We start from the raw sequence: 22,556 nt of genomic DNA on the forward strand, positions 1-22,556 counted from the left end.
GGCCTGCCCGGCCTCAGTCTACAGAACTTTCTTTTCAGGTCACCTAAGTTATGGCTCTTGTCAAATTAAACTCTCGTGATCTCTGAATAACCCTCCTTGGGGAAAGACAACACAGGCTCTTTCCATCTCTCTGCCCCCGCCTAGGACACAGCACAGGGGCCCAGTGCCTGCCCACCCAGTCCCTTTGCCAAAGGCCACGCACGAGAGAGGGCAGGGCAGAGGAGGGGGGCGCGGCGCTGCCACTGGCGCAGGAGACGCCCACGGCTGCTGGCAGAGTGGCCCAAGCACAACAACTTGAAAGCAGCAAAAACAAGCGTTCAGGAGAATTAAAGGCTTCACCAGGAAGTCAGGGACCAGTTCTGCCACTGACTCACAGCCCTGGATTCCTGGCCACAGTGCCCAGACTGCCACTGGCCCCAAGAGTGTCCAGGGCACAAATTTCAGGACTGGCAGGATTGGAGGACCATGCTGCCAGAGATCCGCCTTCACCGAGCTGAGGGTCACTGAACTGGAGGCCTGGCCCAGGGTCAGACGGCCAGAAGGAAGGAGGATAAATGTCAGACGATGGGTCACTCGTGTTTGATTGATGACACGCCTGCACCTGGCTGAGGGTGAGTTCTCTGAAGAGTTTTCTTCTCTCATCTAACCACCTGGGTCACCGGCTTGGAGAGCTGGGACAGGGGAGTGTGGACGGCAGACTTTCAACCACAGGCCAAGCGTCTCACACAGCCACACCGCCTGGCCTGCCCCAGTGACCTCCCATGTTGACCTCCAAGGGTGAAGGCAGACCCTCAGGCATGGTGGTGCCACCCAGCAAGGGGCTGTCCCACCAGGGAGGGGCAGAACTTGGCCACATCCTCCCTTTGCCCAGATAACGGCGGGTATCCCCACCACGGGCCCCTCCTCATGACACAGCCAAAGCAGAGCTCCGCCCTCACTTCTTGGGCCCCTAGCACTCTACTGCCCACCGTACCCCCTGAAGATCTGGACCCACCCCAGAGCTACGCTTCGACTCTCACAGCACCCAAGCACAGAGCAAGCGGAGAACCGTGCAGCAGCACCAGGCCTGCCGGGTGAGAAATCAGGCCTGAGCATCTTCCCCTGGTGTGACCACTGGGCTGCTTCCCAGGGCACTCCTGCGGGCTCCCTTCCCAAAGCCTGGGACCAGTCTGGGGCCAGGGACAGGCCCACACTGGCACGAAGAATAGAGCGGCAGCCCCGTGGCTTTCACAGTGGGAGCCAGGCAGGGAAGCACATGGAGCCGTCCAGCCCCGAAGAGGCTCCTATGGGAGCAACAACTGTTGTGTGCCGGGCAGCCTCGCCCACAGGGGCAGCGAGCACAGGGCAACACGGAAAGGCACAGTAACCTCACCCCAAGCACATTAAACCAACCTCACTGTGTCCTCATCCTGGGGCCATGGTGCCCTTCCAGACACGTCACTTGCTAACAGGCTACTTCCATAAGCAAACCTGAAACTCAAGTGAAATGAACCCACGAGCTGTCTTCCTGGGTAACAACTAGCTCCCCAATCGAATCAGCCAACCTGCATTGGACTTCAAACACCAAACAGGCTTGCTGCTGGCAGAAGCAGGTGACAAAATTAAGGAGAGGTAGAAATAAATTAGTGGACAAAGGGTTTTTCCTGGTAGTGAAATTTCTCATTAAAAGATTCAGAACAAGATTTTCCATTAAAATAGTATAAATATTATCAAAGTGTCTAAAATAATAAACTATGTGGACAGACGTGACTTTCTGAGCACACCGTATATAACTGACACACAACTAAATCACTTTATGATCACAAATGTCACAATCTTGGTTTTGAACCAAGCTATGAATTTCAACTCTTAAAAATAACATACAGTAATACGATACAAGGTGTTTTGTAATTTGCATGGCTCCATACTTGTGTCAAGTATAAATTCTAAATACATACCACTCAGGCATGCTTAATACTTCCTTCAAACTTAAAACGAAAAAAAAATACTCTTTAAAAAACCATACATATACATGTATATACACACTCCCATCCCCCAAAATTGCACACATAAAGAGAAAAAGAACTCAAATGAGAAAATCAAAGCAAAGATGAGGGAATTCCCTGGCAGTCCCGTGGTTGGGACTCTGTGTGGTTAGGACTGATGAGGGTGGAGGTTTAAGCCCTGGGGAACTAACATCCTGTAAGCCACACAGCACAGCCAAAAAGAAGGAGGGGGGGGGGGTGAAATTTCTACATCAAAAATGACACAGTATAAGATCAAGAAAATAGACAACCACAGAACTGGAGAAAATATTTGCAAATTGTCTACCTGATCGAAGAGTCTAGAATCCAGAAAATACAAAGAGCTTGTATAGCTCAAAAACAAAAAGACAACCCAATTTAAAACTGGGCAAAGGACTTGAATAGATGACAACGTTATTAGTCATCAGAGAAATGCAAATCAAAGCCATAATGAGAGACCCACTAGGTTGGTTACTTTTTTTTTTTTTTTTAATGTAAAATGACAGGGGCTGGTGAGGATATGGGGAAACTGGAACCCATGCCCTGCTGGCGGGAACATAAAAGAGCAGCCAAATCTCCATCCGTTGACACATGGATAGACAAAATGTGGTCTGTCCTGCTAGGAACTGAATTGTATCCCCCCGGTAACTCATAATGGGACTGCATTTGGAGACAGGGCCTTTAAAGAGGTAATTGAGGTAAAATGAGACCCTATGGATGGGCCAGAATCCAGCAGGGCTATTGTCCATCCAGGACACAGACACTGATCAAAGGGCAACCACGTGAAGACCCAGCAAGCAGGTGGCCATCTGCAAGCCAAGGAGAAAGGCCTTGAGAGAAACAGCCCTGCCAGCACCCTGATCTCAGGACACCCAACCTCCAGAACTGTTGTTCAAGCCACTCAGCTTGGGTACTTTGTTATAGCAGCCTGAGCAAACTAATACACCATACTAGGCAGTAATCCTCAGCAAAAAAATGAAACGAAATACACACGCTACAACGTGGATGAACCTTGAATCATGCCAAGTGAGAGAAGCCTGTCACAAAGGACCACATATTGTATTATTCTATTTATCAGAAACAACCAGATTAGGAAAATCCACAGCAATAAGAGGGAGATTAGTGGTTGTGCATCGCTGAGGAGGATGGGGTTCCTTTTGGGGGTAATGAAATGTTCTAGAACTGACTGTGGTGCATAACTCTGTGAATAAACTAAAAGCCACTGATTTGTAAACTTTAAATGGGTGAACTGTACAGAATTAAATTATATCCCAATGAACCTATTTTTAAAATCTCATAGATAAGCAGATACTATCTCAAGTAATCAATAAGGATACTTCAAGCACAGGTAAGTTACCTTTCTACTTCTATTGGGGTCAGTTTTGATAACTTATATTTTTCTAAGAATGTCTATTTTTGTCTGAACTATCAAAGTTACCAGCAAAAGACAGTCTGAACATGTGGCTTTTATTCTCTGCAAGACCTGTCTTATAGCCCCCATCCGGGTGTCTACTATGGTTTATACGCTTCCCCTCCTGCTCTGTTGATGAGCCGGAAGTCTCTCTCTTTGGGAGGCATTTTTGGCCAATGATTCTTGCAAACCTGTGTCTTCTCCCTCACTCATTTCCTGTGTTCCCCTTCACTGTCTCCCCTGCTACTACCCTCGCTCTTTCCTTGGCAGTTTGAGCCTTTCTTCTCCTCCTCACAACATTAGAAAGGGGATAAGGCAGGGGTCTGGAGAAGGCAATGCCACCCCACTCCAGTACTCTTGCCTGGAAAATCCCATGGATGGAGGAGCCTGGTAGGCTGCAGTCCATGGGGTCGCTAAGAGTCGGGCATGACTGAGCGACTTCACTTTCACTTTTCACTTTCATGCACTGGAGAAGGAAATGGCAACCCACTCCAGTATTCTTGCCTGGAGAATCCCAGGGACAGAGGAGCCTGGTGGGCTGCCATCTATGGGGTCGCAGAGAGTCGGACACGACTGAAGCGACTTAGCAGCAGCAGCAAGGTAGGGGTCAGCAGCAGTTTCTACAAAGGGCCAGGGCCCAAACAGTGAGGTTCTGCAGACCACTGACTGCTTCCCTTTTCTTTAAAAAAAAAAAAAAGAAAGAAAGAAAGAAAGAAAACACTGTTGGAAAAAAAAGGAATAACCACTCTTGGCTCCAAGGCCATACAAAAACAGGCCAAGGCCAGCTTGGGCCCGCGGGCCATGGTTTCACAATTCCTCCTTAAAGTTTTAGACTGCCCTGTAAGTACGCTGCTAGCTGCATCTGGAGAGTTCTGATATACAATTGTGTTACTGTTCATTTCTATCTTTACAATTTTATTGCAAAATTTCTTTTGGGATTTCTTCTTTAACTCCTGTGTTATTTAGAAATCTATATATTTTCAAACTAAATACTCATGTCATGCCTTTATCTTTCTGTATCCAACTTTCAATTTCATTGTTTCATTGGTCAAAGAATGTAGACTGTACACCAGTGGTTCTTTGAAATTTCTTGAGACTTGTTTTACAGCCTTACTAGTAAATGTGCAGCATTTGTAAATGCTCCTGTGTCTAAGCAAGCATCCGCTCAGCCACAGCGGCACAGCCCTACATGAACCCACAGAATCAGGCCTGTCTCCTGCTGCCTAAGTCTTACACAAGGCTCCCTGCTATTCCAGTTCATCCCACTATTCTCTTTCATAAATGAACTGTCAGCAATGGAGAGAGGTGTTCTGAGTTCTCAGGATGACACCAGATTCGTCCATTTATCCCTGGAGCCCTACGATGTCTGTTTTTCATGTCCTCAAGTATAATAGCAACTTGTGTCAGTCACGGATGACGCCAAGTGGCCGGACTACCCACATCTGTTCCCTCTGTCTCTGCTACTGGTGTTGGCGGGATTTGGGCATGGCGAGGGGACAGAAGGACAAGGGGGACCTCTGGGCATGTGCTGCAATGCTCACATCCACCCCCTGGCCTCCCAGCCACCAACATGGAGGATGCAGTCACGTTGCTGAAGAGCTGGCACACCTCACCACGGAACTGCCTCTGGGTCTGGATGAGGGGAGGAGTCCTGGAGGAGGGGGAGGAGCCGTGACAGGACAGGGCGAGGGGAGCAGCTGCATCACAGTGTCAGCACACCAGCGTCCACACACACCATGCATGAAAGTATTGCCACAGGATGTGGCCCAGGAGTGCACGGCCACCGCCTGACTTCCGCCTCATGTATACCCTTCCCGCAGAACCAGAAGGGGAGGGGATCTCGGCAGAGGGACCCAGCTCAGGCACTGTGGCAGTGTGGTGGTGGCCTGCGGACAGGAACCTTCCAACACAGGGCTGGAGGAAGAGGGGGCAATCGTTCCCTTGGTTCTGAACCAGCCCTCCTCTTCTCACCTGAAAGCTTCGGTCCCCAGGGTGACCAAGAAGACTCACAGAACAATGTCTGGTGCCCAGGAGGTACTCAATAAAGATTCTCAAATTGCTGTTTTGGTTATTTCTAGCAAGCATGCCTGGGAGCACCACTTGCTCTACAGCCAAGGGCTGGGGTTTGACACCCAGGCCGACTTGGGACACGCGGCCTTGGGCCTGCTGAGACCCTGCACAGCTCCAGGCCACCCAGCCCGAACTCCTGGTGGAAACAAGGACAAGCACAGCTGCCACCAGTGCCTCGCGCCCTCCAGGAACCTGGAAGAGGGGAGGTTCCACGAGGAGTCAAAGCCCCGCCCGGGCCACATGAACCACCTTGAGGGGACGAGCCGTGCTGAGGGACACACAGGGAGCCGGCTCCAGCTGTCCCCCAGGTTCTGGGCAAACATCATAACCAGCTGCCTCGAAACAGGTGGAGTGAAAAGCAGTCATGGTAAAATCACACAAGAAAAGCACACATGGGAGGGAGAGTCTTCAGATGCCACAACGGACAGAAACCCGAGCGCTCCAGATAAAAACAGAACCTAAAAGATAACACTGGCGGGGCTTCCCCTGGTGGTCTAGTTGGTTAAGAATCTTCGTGCCAATGCAGCAGACAATCCCTGTGGGAAGATTCCACATGCCACAGGGCAACTAAGCCCGTGCGCCCCAACTACTGAGCCAGTGCTATCTTAGAGCCCATCGTCACAACGAAGAGTAGCCCCCACTACTCGAGAAGCAACCAGAGAAAACCTTCGTGCAGCAACACAGGCATGGCGCAGCCAAAAATACATACATAAATCTTAAAAAAAAAAGATAACATTGGAAATGGAGGCCTAGAGTACTAAACATATAAGAAGAGGAATGAAAACCACAGTGAAGGACCCGAGGGAGATTTTAAAAAGAACTGAAACAACGTCTGGAAACAAAAGGAGAAAAGATTCATGCCACGGGCAGAGCTCTACAGTGGCCTTGGAGGCCAAGCACAGGAAGTTAGCCAGGCCAGCGGAGCAATGCAACACCACACACACGAGGGCTGGCAGCCCGGCTCGACCAGAACAAGGGAGCGACTACAGGGGCCTGTTCCCCACTGTCTCTAGTCTGTACACAGCTCCTTTATTGCTATGTTTTCACTGACGTTATATTGTAGCACGAGGCAAAAACAAATCGGGGTGCTAATTCTTTTCCGTGGCCTTGTTTACTTTAAATGAGCAGCTTCTACATGTGGTTGTGAACATATCCAGAGACATCAGGTAAAAAGCCTTTTTAAAACACAAATTCAGGGAATTTCCTGGCGGGTCAGTGGTTAGGACTCTGTGCTTCCACTGCAGGGGGCATGTGTTCGGTCTCTGCTTGGGGAACTAAAATCCCACAAGCCACGTGGCACAGCCGAAAAAAAATTTGTTTAATGAATAAACAAACACATACACACGTACAAATTCAATAAAAGGAGGTAAGCACCACGTCACTTGCCCCCAGAAAACCATAACGAGCCTGATGAGAGACCAGCGAGGACCCTGAAACATCGGCAGACACTGTTGGGCAGGCAGAGGGGAAGAGGAGAGGAAAGCTGTGGGAACCCTCGAATCTTGGCCCAAGTTCACAAACCTGAATCAGTCTCCCAGCCAAAGACAAAACAAGCCGGAGCTCATGGTTTCAAGTTTCACTTGAGACACAGAATCCACAGCCCAGATCACGCTGGGCTCGCTGGGCTCAGAGACCCTGCCCAAAGCAGAACCCCTCCTCCCAGCCCGGGCCCCAACGCGGGCTGGCCAGGTGAGGAGGAGCCTTGGGTCCAGCTCAGCTTGGCTGGGCTCCACACCTCCCTGGGGGAAGGCGTCATAAGGGAGGAGTCTCAGGAGCTGCCGGCACAAAAGCTGCCCACAGGCCACAGACACCGAAACCGGAAGCCCTACAGCCACCGTCCGGGAGCACAAGACACAGGGTGGCCAGGCTGGGAAGTGGCCGGTACGCTCTCTTCCAAAGCAGAGCAGCTCCAGTCCACAGACGTTCCGACACCAGCCCTACTGGGATCATAAGCAAATTAAAATTCAAGTAATGCATTACACATCTCAGACCTCAAGTTACAAATGAAGCCGTCCACTTACTCATCAAAGGAAGGTAAAGGGCCAACAAGAAAACTTTCCCCGGACACTCCCACATCCCCTGGCCTGCCTCACTGGACAGCCAAATAAACTCCACTTTCATTTCCATTTTCCAACTATTTGATAAGCAAGAGATCAGTTGATACCCTCAGGATTTTTTTTTTTTTAATGAGACACCAAGTACCTCACCTGACAAAGCCCCCACCTCGGCCGGCATGTGCCCCATGCTCCCTACACTTGGTCTCGCAGGCCCAGCTCTCACATGTTGACAGGGAGGACCCTGAAGACCCGGAGGGCGCAAGTCCAGCCCCTGTACACACTGCACTCAGCTCAAGCGAGGTGGATCACACAGGCCAAAGGCTTGAAACTGGGGGTTGGGGGAGGTGGTCAGCACGGGGGCAGGGCAGCACCAGGAGCCTTGGTCCTGGGCCTCCCCCAGGAGTCTGGGAATGTGTCTGTCCTGATCCCCTGGACTCTTTCTCCAACCAATGAACAAAGGCCTAGTGAGCACATGTGCATGAACATAAGCTACCAGGAAAGACCTTGGGCCTGCGCTCCGAGGCCCACAAGCTGCAACTGCTGAAGCCCGTGTGCCTAGAGCCTGTGCTCCGCAACAACACCACACCCCACCTGCCACAACTAAAGAAAGCTGCACGTGCCAGCGACGGAAGCCTGCACAGCCAGTCAGTAAAAAAGAGCATGTTAATCTCAAAGAACTTAACGACTGTCATCTCGGCAGCTGGTTAGGGCTTACTGTCCTTAACGACAACCAAAATTCGAGAGACTGAAATTATGCTTAGGGTTTTCTGTAGCGTTTCCATTTCCTTTTCCTTTCCTCCGGATGCCATATCCCAAAGGAGCGCTAACAACTGAAAGTAAAACTATCTGGTAACGTCGAAAGTATAAGTGATCTGCTTCCTTCATCAAAGATGTTTTGTTCTGTGACACATACCATTCCCACTGTACAAAGGCAATTTGGTGGGGTACTGTAATTAACCCACCAGGTTCCAAAAGATCCAGTAGAGGCCTCCAGGATAACTTCTACACATAGGAAAGCTGAGGCCCAGGTCAGATAACTACTCTAAGTCACAGGAGGATGAAAGAATGGAGCCAAGACTCAGAAGCAGCCCCAGAGTGCAAGTCCCTGATTCAACTCACAGACATGGCATCCCTCCCCCAGCGCAACCTTTTCACTGCCGAGAGGACTCTGCTCTGTTGTCCTTGAAGCTGGGTGACCTTGGCCAAGTTACTTACCCTCTCTGTGCTGCTTGACTCTGCAAATCAGGCTCCTGAAGTTCCCATTTCAAAGAGTTACTGCAGTGATTAAATGGATTAATAGAGATAGAATGTTACCTCAGCACAGGGCCTTACATCGAATAAACACTCAATAAGTGCCTAACCACCCCCTGCCCCACCGAGAGAGTAAACTCTGGCGAAGATAAGCAGGTGAAGGAGGGATCACAACGAAAAAAGAAACCTTTGTGGAAGACACGGAGACTGCAGAAGGAACAGCACCACCTGTCAAAAGCCATCATTAAAACTCTCAGAGAAATAAGAGAAGCCTATTGCAACTACTACCTAAGAATACGATACTAAGAAAGGAACACCCAGAGAACACGCATGAACTCATGGAGACCAAACATCTCAATAGCAGGGTAGAAGGGCCAGAAGAGAAAGCTGAGGAAGGTGAGAACAGAGAAAAGAGCCTACAGGAAAGAAACAATGGCATGTGAAGAATCAGGAATCACCATTTACACAAAATTTTACCACAGGTAAAACTAATCTATAATGCAAGAGAATCCAGCCAGCAGCTGCTTCCGAGTAGTGACCATAGTGCTCGACCTCCCAACAGGAGGCATGCCCAGGACTCACGGAAGGGTACTCCTGGGACCTGTGCCCTCATCACATGTGACTTCTACCTTCAAAAGAAGTATTAATAGTTAACAACATGCCTGCTGAACACGTCTGTCTTTGAAATGCAACAAATGCTTGAGACAGACCAACATGTAGAAAAGAGGAGGGGGTGTGGCAGACCCTGAGCGGCAGGGCAGAGAAAACGTCCGCCGCAGAACCAGTGCTGGGAGTCTGAGCACTCACTTATGTGAATTATGCGACTCATCTATGTGTGTGAACTTTTTTGTACTAAAATGTTGCAGGAAGAGAGTCAGGGATCAGAATCACATCAAACTTTTCAGAAACAGCACTGAAGGCCAGATCAACAGAAAACACTTTCAAAACACTGACAGTAAATACTTTTTGGCCTAAGGTTCTATACCTAGCCAAACTATCAACTAGATATAAGGGCAGAAAAAAGACACTTCCAATCATTCAGGGTCCCAAAGATTCGCCTGTCTTGCATTCTTTCTAAGGAGCCTACTAAAGGGCTGTGCTTCATTTATACTCAAACGAAGGATTAACCCAAGAGAGAAGACAATATGAGATCCAGGAAGCCTGGCTTCCAATTCAGGAAAGAGGCAGAGGGAATCTCAGATGACAGGGAAGGCAGGCGTGGAGGGAGAGGAGTTAAAGGGCTACACTCTCATTTCCTATAAAGGCAACAGACAACACCCAAAACCGGGAGCAGTGAGGGGGGTGGAGGCAACAAAACAAGCAACAGAATAATGTTACTTGTAATCAAGGAGGTAAATTTCCAAAATCATCAGCTAAGAAAAAGGTCCAAGTGGGGCCCCTGGCAGGAGGGATGGGAGGGGAGCAGCCAGTGACACCCTCCCACTGAGAGGTTGGGGCCCCTCCCCTCCTTCAAACCCAGAGAGCCAAGTGGGGTCCTATGGTGCTTTGTGCTCTGAGTCCCACATGGAATAAGACTGACCACCCTCCTGGAGAGGCCTCTGGATGAAAACAAAGGGAGGAGGAGGGACCAGCTGCTCCCCCAGGACATGAGGCAGCCGAGTGCCCACTAATGCCATAGCACACAAGGCCGGCCTGGAGCAAGCTAGACTCTTGCCCCGAAAAATCTTGAGATCATAAAAATGGAAGTGTTTTAAGCCACCTCCTCTGGGTGGTTTGTCATCAGCAGGAGGTGAGGGGAGCAGCAGGAACCACTGTGTTTTCGTGGTAAGACAGGACTATTTTTTGTAAGCTCTAAATTATGTGGACGTCTGATTTGGATGAAAGTAACTAAAAGACCTTTTTTTCAATTAAACGTGAAGGTAAAGCCAAGTAAAATCTTAAGCCTAAAAAGAAAACACTAAAACAGCATCTGGGCTGGTAGGCCCACCCTGGCAGCCACGCCGCGCACACCCGTTTCCACATCCCCACACCTGCACCACGTGCGGCCTCCAGGAGAGCATGGAGGCAGCCAGTGACTCAACAGCAAGCAGCTGGAGGGGAGTGGGGGTGCCCCGGATCACAAACTAAGTGTCTTAATCATCTGGAGAGAAAACAAGGGGGAGCAAGGAAAGGCATGGAGGCCGTTCCCAACAGCAGCACACAGCCAGGCAGCAGGACAGCCTTGCTCAGGGCTGGTCCTGGGCGTGCACCGGCAGGTCCCCACGGCAGCCCAGGCGGCCCCCCTCCGGCTCTCCAGGAGGACCCGGGCAGGTCTCCCAGTCCCCGGGGTGGAGGGTGACAAAGGTTCCGTCAAACCCTCACGGGGAGGACACTGGGGCTGTCGGCATCCGTTAGAAGAGATGCATTTCAGGCTAAATGTCAGCATTGGCTGCCGCCGCCTGCACACACTACAGCTCCCCTGGGAGGCCTCTACCCTCACCTCGAATGTGTGCAACCCCCGAGTTCACAAAGAGCCAGGCGGCACTACCCTGGCACTCAGGAAACGCGGGCAGGGAGCTGCCGTGAGGCATGGAGGTGGCGCTGGCTGGCCGGCTTGGTGGGTGCAAACACATGAATCGTAGCTGCGGGCGGGAGGAATATCAGGTGCATCTCTACGCCCCGAGGGCTCGACTCCTACATTAAATCCCTCCCACTGGAACAGCCGGCTCCAGTTTCAGCGAGAGCGAGCGTGAGAACAGGTCCTGCTCCGGCCCGGCAGCCACAGCTTCTACCTCCCCACCTCTGGTAAGTACCTACTATTTGTACCTACTATTTCTTCTCAAACGCAAGTTTTCTTTCAAAACTCCTCTCAGATATACCTTAAAACTATCTGCTCAGTGAATCACCTGCCCGGAGTCTCTCTGCCCTGGTCTTTTCTCTGCGGATTACTCAGGACCCAGCAGGTGCACTGCTGGAAAGGAGACCATTATTACAAAACTTTTAATAAGGCTTACACTTTATTCTAAGAGTATAAACGAGTTTATTTGGATGTGAAGTTCTCAATTCTACCATAAAATTCAACAACTTTAAACCCAAACTCAATTTGATGTTATGCTTATCTGTTCTTCACCTTAAAAAATTAACAAGTTTCAACATAAAAGGACCACATATATATATAGATAGTTGCAGATCTTAATTTGTAATTTAATTTTACAACCTTTTAGATTAAAAAAATGATTAACACTGGTAGTCCCTGGGGAAGAGACCTGGGGAGCAGAGGTGGGAGTGAGATTTTTTTTTTTTTTTACTGTGCTGTCGTTCACGCTTTTTGAATTCCAAACTTTGTGAATGTATTCTCTCTCCAAAAATTTTAAATTAAAAATTAAAGAGGAAAAAAAATTCAAACCTTTTGGAGTTTAAAATAAGTGCTGTTTTGACATAAGCTTACCAAGAAAACAAAAAACATCTTAACTAAAAAGGATCTCTGTACATACAAAAAGGGAATTTTCTTACTCTTAAAAAAGTTTCTCATAAATTTGCATGAAAACAATTACTGATCAAATTATTGGTCAGACTGGCCAACATCAGACTTAAAGTAATGAAAACCTGTCTACCTGTTATCCTGATTTTTATTTTGTATCAGCCAAATCCTTCCAATGCTTTAACCTGGTGCTTTAAGGAGGAGGCGGGCAGTTTGGGGCTCTGGCTCTAGGGAGGTGTCCCAAATGTTAAAGCTGTGTGTTCACTGCTGAACACTGTCTGTAACCCAGGGTCTCTGGCTGAAACCAGAAAGAGCCCCTGGTTGTCTTCCTGGATCCATTTCTCCAAACTATATTCCAGAAAACTATCTTTTACCCTAGGTCATGGTTGCCCTCATGTTTATCCTTCATTTTAAAGAACTGAAAGTCTGGGAGGGAGTGGTGGTTAATCACTGGAAAAGCTCAATTGGGAGTAAAACTCACAAATCTCGTTCTTGCGACACCCCAGTGGGTAGGCGACAATGGCGTGTCCTTGAGTTATGCAATAATGCCACATCACAATATCGTAATTATAGCATGCCCTTCAGAACGCGCTACCTGGCGAGGCTCCCTGCCAGGCAGCTGGACACCACCGGGGAGGGTGGAAGATTCTTCCAGCGCAGAGGTTAGTACGCATGACACGCATAGCTACCCGGCACGTCACAGCAATGCCCCATAAAGTTAAGCTGTAATTACCTCTATTGTGTCCTATCAAAGTTCAAAAACATCTTTCTCTTGCCTATTTTTCGGAGTTCAGACTCTCTAGAAAATTGTTAAACATACTGGCCACTCACTATCACCCTAACGACTGGCAACTATGGAGACACTTGTCCACACTTAGGAGGCTATTGAGAGACGTGCAATGGCACCTCAGTGCTTCCGAAACAGGCAGACAAAGCCCCGTGGACACGAAACCACAGGTGGCTCAGCGCACTATGTGGGCAGCACCATCCAGCTGCCCAGGCCTGTGGGAGGGGACGCCGCAGCCGGCTCCCCGGTCTCCAGGTGGGACGTGGGCAGGGGTGGCGGCACGTGAGGGGTCACGGGAGGGTGTTTTGAAACAGAGTGGGCTCGGGCCAGGGGCCACGGTGTCCCTGTGGCCCTGCTCCCTACCCACACCCCTCAGGGTGGGACCCGACTCCGCTGAGGGCACAACTGAGGGCAGGCCTCGCGCCAACAGCTGCTCGCAGGCAGGAAGGCAGGCGGGGACCCCCTCCCGCATTCGAGGACAGCACCCTGACCTAACATGCAGGGCTCCCCACGCCTCCTGCTGACCCAGTGAGAGCTGTAAGAAGGGTGAAAGACGCTGTCCCACAAATAACCTTCTAGGACTAGGCTAACATCTGCATTTTCAACTAACATGCTAACGTTGCAGTTCTCCCAGGAAAGCCAAACCGCGGACCCTGGTTTGTTAACCTCTCCCTGTATGGCCCCCCAGCCCCTAGATTGTATCAGCTTTCCCAGGACAAGGACAGTGAAACACCCATCTTATCCCCTTCAGAAAAAACTTCACCTCTGATTGCTAATCTAAACTTCCTATTTACAAACTTAAATTCTGGACTATATTGTTTTGGCAACAACACCCTTTCTTTCCCCCATCCCCACCCCGCTGCCAGCCTGCACCAGGTCTGGCAGATATAAACTGACCAGAGATGGGTAAACCCTGTTTCTGCGGATGGCCAGACTGACGAAGTCCTGGGCACTCAGCTTTAGCTTCTCACCCTGTAAACTTCACCTGGGCAAGAGAAAACCCACGGACTGACATCATCTTCCTAGAGGCTGTCCCCTTTGGAAGCTTACAGAAGCCTCAATCTTACCCCATTTATTTCTCTGACATGATTGCATTTTTATAACCTAGTGAACTAGCTCGTCTCCATCAGCGTCTGAAGCAGCTGCACTCCCTTGTTTTAATTAGTGAATTGTGCAACCCTGGAGAGGTCAGTTTACTCAAAGTTACTAAAACTGCTGCCCCTGTGACTCCATCCAGGCTCGCCTTCCAACAGTTGCGCCCTGGAATACTCTCATCTCCCAGAACATTGGCACGAAGGAAACCATCCCCTGAAAACCTGTTCACTGTCCTTGTAAGATAGCCGACCAAAGAACAAAAGGTTCAGACCAAAACTGCGGGCACAAGATCATCTGACTGAAAAAAGTACATGTTAACATAGGAGCAATTAATTCCCAAACTATTATTTTGAGTAACGCTGTGAAAACTTACATACAACAGATCTCCTATAAACCTTTGAGAAAACTTAACCAAAGTGAGCTTATTTTATATTTTGGCCTCAAAGTATGAGCAACATCAAACAATAGTGCTTTTAAAGCTAACACCATCGTCATCTTAAACCCGAGGGGTTTTCAGCTGGTTTGGGCTCGCGGGTCCGGGCTGGTGCAGCAGGTGTGTGTCTGTGTTCACTCCTGGTACCACCAGGACTCTCGGGCTCACACTTCATGAAACGTTTTGCAACTGTCATCATTTTGATCACCGTGCTTCCAGCTAGTGATGAAATCATCAGTTTTCAGATCTCTGCCATAACATATCCTATACAATCATGGGAACCTGACTTGCAGAGGTTCTCACGCCTTCAGAATCAGGGAGCATAATGGGACGTGCCAGCACAGGTTGCCCTGACTTATCAGGCTGGCCCCAAGCTGGCTGGAATAGCTTCCTGACGGGAGGCAGGAAATAATGCTTTTATAGCCCAGGGCACACCTGCCCCACAAGGTATGGACTGAACTCGTAAACTATTTCGCATTTTCCCTTAATAAAAGGGGAAATTAGGAAGACGCAAAGCTGTGACCACATGTTTAACCAAGCTGGGCTTTCATACTGCGTGTAGTTCCCGCAATTGTTCCCAGGGGGAGAGGAGGAACACGGGCGAGAGTCAGGCACCAGGTGCCGCCGGGCTGGCCGCTGCCCACCTGGTACCCTACCAATGAACACCCCAAAGACAGCCTGAGGAACCCACCTCTCCAATTAGGGGGCAGCCAAAAATCTAGTTTCTCGTCCAAACTATGCACCCGAGCAAACCTGCTCTCCAGAAACCGTCCCCATGACAGAAGGCAGCAGGCCACCCAAACCACTTCTCAGAAACACGTTTTCAAGGGGATGGGACAATAAAACAGGTTAACAGAGGCAGCTTGTTGGGGGGAAGAGTGGTTCTTTGTGTTTTTAAGAAATATGAAAATAATGAGCAGAGGAACCAGTCTGCTAAGAGTAAGATCAGAGTTTTTTTTTTTAAAGAAGATATCCAAGTGAAATTAAAATCCCACTCCCTCCCCGCTTAAGCCCTCCTCTCGCAAACTACCCATTACCTCATCTTCAATGTGTGAGACGGCACAGAGGGTAGCTACGCTTTATTCTGTGAAAACAAGTCTCTTAGATTTCCCATGCATATTTCTCTATTTTTAAAGGGCTGCTTTCCAGCTCAGTGTTTTAACCAACCCGACGTCTAGAAGGTGATGCTTTATACAAGCAATTTCACAAGGCTCAGAACTAACCATATTTACTCATTCCTTAAAACTGCAGTTGCAAGTTATTTCCTTTATAAGTTTATTTTTTAAAGTGTTTAAAAATATTGAGAAGCTAAGTCCTTTCGACACTCTTTTATGCAAATTAAAGTGCCGGCCTTGATTCCTCACCACCACCGCCCCCAGCTCTCCCCACCCACAGGCTTTCTCTAAGACACAGTCACCCCATGGGCTGGTCCTGGACACGCAGCCGCACCCGGCCCTGCGGAGATCCTCCCAGACCTCACGTCTTTTGTTCTCAGCTTCAGTTTATGAAGCAGAGTGAGAGCCCAGGGGTGTGCAGAGCAGCCTCTGAAGGAAATTCGGGAGATTAAGCTTGGGGGGTGGGCAGGGACAGGAGGACCCTGGGGAAGAAATCTAGAGGCCCCTTCTACAGGTTAAAGGCTGGGCTGCGTTCCTCCCAGAATCCAATCATTTCTAAAATTAGGCACCACTCACTCTGGTTTCCTCTTGCCAGGAGGGCTGCTAAGCTTTTCTGCCTTCTGGTAAGGCCAGAACAGGCAGGGATGGGCTACTACCCGAGGTGGGCAGTGGAAGGCGAAACCACATGAGGACAACTGCTTACTCACAGGCTCATCACATCTTAATATCATTCAAATCAACATAAACACAGCACTTATGTTTGTATGCTGGCCAACACAAACACTACTCAGAAAGCTGACTTTTCATTTGTGAATTTAGAAGCGGGCGGGGGGTTGCCTGGGAGGGGATGTCGCATTTTTACTTGTTCTTCACTTTTAAATATTCCCTCGTAGAACAGAACACTGTGATTAAATAGGACAGATAGACTGAATGTTACAATCACACTCGCCTTGCTCTCAGTGAGCACAAGTGTGAATGTCACAGGCACGCGTGAGCCCAGGCTTTCTCAGGTCGCATTGGAGCTCAGCACTTGGTCCAGGTAACAGGACTCGTCCAGAAACCCCAGGCACACAGACGGGGGCGGGATCTCAACAGTCACTCGGTCAGCTGGGTGCACAACCTTCCTGACACATGAGGCCTCAGATCACAGGTTAAAGGTTCCCAAAACCCAAAGAGGTACAGGTATTCTGTGAAACGCCACTAAACCCTCCTGCAACCACACTTCCCCTACGGTAACAGAAAGCACTGTGGGGGTGGCACCTGGGGTATCGTAGAGGGGCGGCTGATGCCGTCTCATACCTGCTCCTCCTTCAGCAGTTACATCACCTGGGGGGGCCTTTGCTTCTCCTCCTCCATGAGCCAGGGAGCTCAGGCTGGTTCTTCATTAGCCTGTTAGCCAACATCCTGACACTAAAGCTCTGCTCCTCCATTTCAGCTCCTGGTCCCCAAATGAGCAAGACTTCCCTGGTCACACCCACAGCCCGTGAAGCCGGCTTCAAGTAGAAGCGCTCAGAAAGGAAAGCAAAGGAGAAACGGTGACCTGCTTCCTTAAAAACAAGGCTGAACTACACAGGAGCCAGCAGGGCTCAGACGCCAAATCACAGAAGGAAAATGAGCCTTCTCAAAGAGCGAAAACCAAAAAAGCCACATTACATCCCCAGGCCCCCAGGAAAGCCGTTCAAGTACAAGTGTTTCCAGTGTCCCTTTACTTGCAATGAAAAGTCACATCTTTTCAACCACATGAAATACGGTCTTTGTAAAAACTCCATCACTTTAGTGTCCGAACAAGATCGCGTTCCCAAGTGCTCCAAACCAAACTCTTCGGACCCTAAGCAAACCAATCAGCCCGACCCTGTGGTGAAGCCCACCTCTTCCAAGCCAGTCCCAAGCGGGCTCTCACACCTGGATGCCAAGCTCCAACACAGCCTCGCCAAGGACGACATCAAGGAAAACCTGGACCTGCACGCACGCGGGCCCCACAGGTGCCTCGGACAGAAGCCCACTCCCCACAAGGAAGCAGCACCCCCAAGCCCAGCCCCAGAAGCTGCCGTGGGCACCCAGCCTGTTCTGGAAGGAGCTGTCCGGCCTTCAGCATTCGTTCCAGTGGGGGAGCACAGACTCAAAGGGCAGGAGCTCACGGAAACTCCTGAAGCGCTGGCCCTGACCCACGCCCCTGCCAAAGCCTCCTCCTTCCACACCAAGTCTGCCTTCCACGCCCCCGGCTACCCCTGGAGAGCTGGCTCACCTTTCCTCACACCTGAGTTCCCACATAAAATCCCATCCACAAAGGGCTTTGGCGCCACTTCCCCGTATGTGCACCCCAGCATCACGGAGTACCCGCCTCATTTTTACACGGAGCATGGACTGGCCACCATCTACTCACCCTATCTACTCGCAGGGACCTCGCCCGAGTGTGACAGCCCCCTGCTGTCTGTCTACGGGACCCAAGACCAAAGACACTTCCTGCCTCACCCAGGGCCCATCCCTAAGCACCTGAACCCGGCTCCATCCACATACGACCACTACAGATTCTTCCAGCAGTATCACTCCAGCCTGCCAATTCCTTACGGATTTTACAGACCCGAGTCTGCATTCTCCTCCTACGGCCTCAGACTCCCACCCGTGGCTGGCATTTCACGGGACCAAAGCTCACATCTACTGGAAGAAGCTGCCCTGGGTTACCAGGCCTTGAGTCCCTCCAAGTTAAACTCCTCCAACTCCCACAAAAAACACACAGAGTTGGAGAAGCAGAGTCCGACTCCCGAGGCTAAAGAACCTTCCAAAGATGGGCAAAGGGACACGGAAGGGACCAAAATGAGCCCACGTGCGGGCAGCGCGGCCACAGGCTCCCCGGGAAGGCCGAGTCCCACCAACTTCACACAGACAAGCCAGCCATGCGCTGGCCTGTGCGGCCTCTCAGATGCGCCCACGTCCAGTGCCCCAGGAAGGATCCCACCACCTGAACAGGGCCTCGCAGCCTTCAAGCCCATCAAGAAGAACACGGAGCACCCACATTCCCAGGCCCCAGAAAACAGAGCGGCATCTCCGAAAAGGTAAGCGAGTCCATTTTCCAAACCTCTGAAGTAATGTCTCTGGTTGGGCTCAGTCAGAGGGGATGGCAGTTGCCCAAACTCCCTGTGGGCAGGGTCCCTAGCAAGGTCCCTGTGACGCCCTCTGTGTCTCTTCCAGCCTCGAGGCCTTGAGCACAGATGCTCCAACTCAGCTGGGGAGCCTGGAGGCCGCCCCCTCCAGCCCGGAGGACAGCTCCAGGGCAGCCCCGCTGAACCTGTCCACGAAACCAGAGGCTGAGCCGGCTGCCACGTGCAGCCCTGCCCATGGAGGATTCGTGGAGCCGCAGGACGCGCCCCTCAACCTCTCAGTGAAGGACCCCTGCAACGCCCTGACCTCAAGGCCCTCTGTGTGCAGCCCGCCTCGAGGAGCCGAGCCCGCCGCTGCCCCCACCCCCTCTCCAACTCAGCAGAGGGAACCTGCAAGTTCTGGGGACAGGCCTGACCCCAGCTCTGTGGAGGCCCCGGTGCCCAGCCCCACTGGGAAGGCCCAGGATATACGTGCAGCTGACAGCGATGAGCAGAAGCAGACGGCGGCCGTGGCCCTCTGCCAACTGGCAGCCTACAGCCCGGGGAATGTCGAGCCCGCGGCCCAGGAGCCCACCTGCCAGCCAGATGCACCCACCCCCAGGGCCCCAGAGAGCCAGGAGGCTCAGTGCGACCTCAGACCCAAAGGGCAAAAGAGGACGAGCCCCAGGGAGGTGGGGAAGGGCCAGCAGGGATCCAAGAAGGCAAAGCCCAGTGACACAGCCAGAGTGTTCACACTCCGGAAGAGAACTCGGGTGTCTTAGAGCCGCTCCCGGGCGGCCAGAGCTGCAGCCACAAGACGACTTGCAATGTAGGCAAGACAGCAGCAAACCCCCACCTGGCCCTCACTTTTCTCGTCTGGTCATTTTGACAACTCAGTTGTCTTCTTCACAAAATAGGGGGAAAAAAAAAAGATAAAACTGCAACTCAATCCAGTTTTGTAAATATTAAGCGTAAACGTTAAAAGGTGCTTCTGCTTCTGGCTGTAAAACATTTGAATGACTCACACTTTAGGACCTGATGCAAATTGTCAAATGAAACGCACAGGACCGAAAGGCAACTTTTAAGTGTTAGCATCTTAGAGGAACTCTCTTTAAAAATACTTTTCTTATTTTTAATTGTTTTTCTATTATGTCTACTATGTATTTCCAAGTAAAGAACAATTACTGGGGGGAAAAAAATGCCAGGAAAAGACATTTCCGGTACTAGCATTACAGTGCTATATGTAAAAATGCTGTTTGTTATGACTGAATCACAGACAGCAAGAGGCTATTTATACAAGTAATTTATTTCCACCCGGAAGAACGCGTTGCGGGGAAGCCAGTCTCCACGTGCTCGGTCTTCACTACATTACAGTGCATCTTCTGACACATTCGACTGGTTTTCCACTTCCTAAAATGATGTATATGTTGCTAATTCTCCAATAAACTCATAGGGAAAATTCAAGGTTACGTAAAAAGAAGATAAGCATAAATGCTGTGTTATATTTTGCCACAATAAATAAACTCAATGAAAAAGAAAAAGAACGGAGGCAACAGCAATTAAAGCTGAGGTGGGGATGCCTCAGCGAGCGTGTGAGGGTGCGCGTGCATCTGCTGTGCACCAGGGGTCATCAAGCCTGGGTGAGGGCACGTGCCTGGGGTACCTGTGGAGACCAAACATCCAGGGCCTCAGTTTCCTAAGCCGCCGCCTAAACAGCCACAGGGCCCCTCACCCTTCACAAGGGCCATTCCCCACTGTCCAGAGGGTGCCTCTCAAAAGCATAAGGTGTGGGGAGAGGGGGTCAAGAAAGGGCCTGGAAATGGTGGCATGGAGCTAAGCTGACTGGACTGAGTGAGGTCCCTCCACAAGACGGGAGGTTTCAATGCAACTCTGACCAACACAGGGGCAGTCCCAATAGAGCCATCCAATGAGAACGAGCCGTTCCCAGTGACAAGCACGCACAACAAGGCTTCTCAGCGCTTAAGCCAAAAACTTACAAGCTTTAAATAAAAAGTTGCCTTGTTCTAGATATAAGCACTATTCACCGAAAGACTGTTTAGTCACTAAGTCGTGTCCAACTCTCGCAAACTCATGGACTGTAGCCTGCCAGGCTCCTCTGTCCATGGATTTCCCAGGCAAGAATACAAGAGTGGGTTGCCATTTCCTTCTCCAAGAGATCTATCCAATCCAGTGATCAAATCCGCATCTCCTGTACTGGCAGGCGGATTCATACCACAGAAAGACAGCCTGAACTAAAAATCCATCTGGTTGATAGTTGCATTTCAATAAGATATTATTTTCAGTTGTTTTGATCAAGATTATACTAATAACTAATTCTGTAAAAACTCAATCTAGAAAACTTCTTAAGCAATTAGTATCTTTTGGTAGAACAAAATGTGAAGAGCTGATGTCTGCGTTCACAGACATCCTCGTGCTGAAGACACTTGACAGAGAGATCAATAGAAGATTCTCAAGCACAGAAACATGTTACATTAGGAAAAAATCCTCTGGGAGAAGTAAATGGAAATACAAGCTCAAGGAGACGAAGGATAAAGTCCCTGCATTTTAGATGGAGTATGGTGTATTCCAAGGCATCATGATGCCTGGATCCCACCAGACACATCCCAAGCAGTGATGCAGTAGCTGTGTTAAAACGACAGCATTCATGGGACTTCCCTGGTGGTCCAGTGGTTAAGACTCTGCTCCCGAGGCAGGAGGCCGGGGTTCAATCTCTGGGTCAGGGAACTAGATCCCACATGCTGGAACTAAGACCTGGTACAGCCAAACAGTTTTTACAAGAAAGTTGTTTTAAATAACAAGGACTTCCCTGAGGATCAAGGGGTTAAGACTCCACCTGCCCATTAAGAAGACGCAGGTTTGATCCCTGGTCCAGGAAGAGCCCATGTGCTGCGGGGCAACTAAACCCATCACCACAACTACTAAGCCTGCTTTCTAGAGCCCACACACTGCAACTACTGAAGCCCATGAGCCCTGGAGCCCGTGCTCCGCAATAAGAGAAGCCACTGCAATGAGAAGTCCGTGTGTTGCAATGAGAGAGTAGCCCCTGCCTGCCACAACTAGAGAAAAGTTCACGGGCAGCAATGGAGACCCAGTGTTGCCAAAAATAAAAATAAAATAAAAATAATTTTTAAAATCCTCCTTATTAAAAAAAACAAAACACTATTCAGTATGGCAAACAACCGGCTTTCCAGCAAGTTAGATTTATATAAAACCACTGATACCAACTCACATACTCCAATACTTTAGCCAGCTGATGCAAAGAGCCAACTCACTGGAAAAGACCCTGACGGTGGGAAAGATTGAGGGCAGGAGGAGAAGGGAATGACAGAGGATGAGATGGTTGGATGGCATCACTGACTCAACGGACGTGAGTCTGAGCAAGCTCCAGGAGATAGTGAAGGACAGGGAAGCCTGGTGTGCTTCATGGGGTCTCAAAGAGTCAGACGCAGCTTAGCGACTGAATACCACCAACCCACAACAGGGATGTAGAGCTGGTCTTGATTCTTTTAAGGTAAATAGGAAGCCGCTGATACAGATCGTTATAAATCATCAAGGATGGCCTGTGAGTCCCTGCCCCACACCACCAATCCAACACGTGTGCTGTTGTGACCTGAAACCAACGCACACACGCACAGCCTTCCCCGGCAAGCCTGGGCTCTTGTGTTTCTGTGTACCAATATGCTTACAAAGACCAAAAACAGGGGACCCCTGCTTTCCAGCCAGTCCGCACCCTGCAGGAAGCAGAGCGTCAGAAGCTGTTCTAGGCTTGGGGCCCAAAGCCTCGGGCCCTGGAGATAAGCTCTCACCTCGTGCCT

At 50.1% G+C, this 22,556-nt stretch overlaps 2 protein-coding genes across 3 annotated transcripts in view; one reads left to right on the plus strand and one right to left on the minus strand.

Annotated features, from left to right (window-relative positions):
* TBCD (tubulin folding cofactor D) overlaps nt 1-22,556 on the minus strand; it is a 148,543-nt gene that overhangs the window by 75,338 nt on the left and 50,649 nt on the right. The window lies entirely within an intron of this gene.
* On the plus strand, nt 11,166-20,754 carry ZNF750 (zinc finger protein 750). Its single transcript, XM_019981169.2, has 3 exons — nt 11,166-11,537; nt 17,079-18,696; nt 18,833-20,754. The coding sequence occupies exons 2-3, from the start codon at nt 17,255-17,257 to the stop codon at nt 19,500-19,502; spliced, it is 2,112 nt and encodes a 703-aa protein (XP_019836728.2). The 5' UTR covers nt 11,166-11,537; nt 17,079-17,254; the 3' UTR covers nt 19,503-20,754.

This window comes from Bos indicus, chromosome 19 (genome assembly GCF_029378745.1).
Source record: "Bos indicus isolate NIAB-ARS_2022 breed Sahiwal x Tharparkar chromosome 19, NIAB-ARS_B.indTharparkar_mat_pri_1.0, whole genome shotgun sequence".
Classification (NCBI taxonomy): Eukaryota; Metazoa; Chordata; class Mammalia; order Artiodactyla; family Bovidae; genus Bos; species Bos indicus.

Bases quoted from the DNA above. Each gene is read 5' to 3' on its own strand.
- ZNF750 (XM_019981169.2), top strand. From the start codon at position 17,255: ATGAGCCTTCTCAAAGAGCGAAAACCAAAAAAGCCACATTACATCCCC. The intron at 18,697-18,832 runs GTAAGCGAGTCC...TGTCTCTTCCAG, and splicing joins AGAGCGGCATCTCCGAAAAG to CCTCGAGGCCTTGAGCACAG.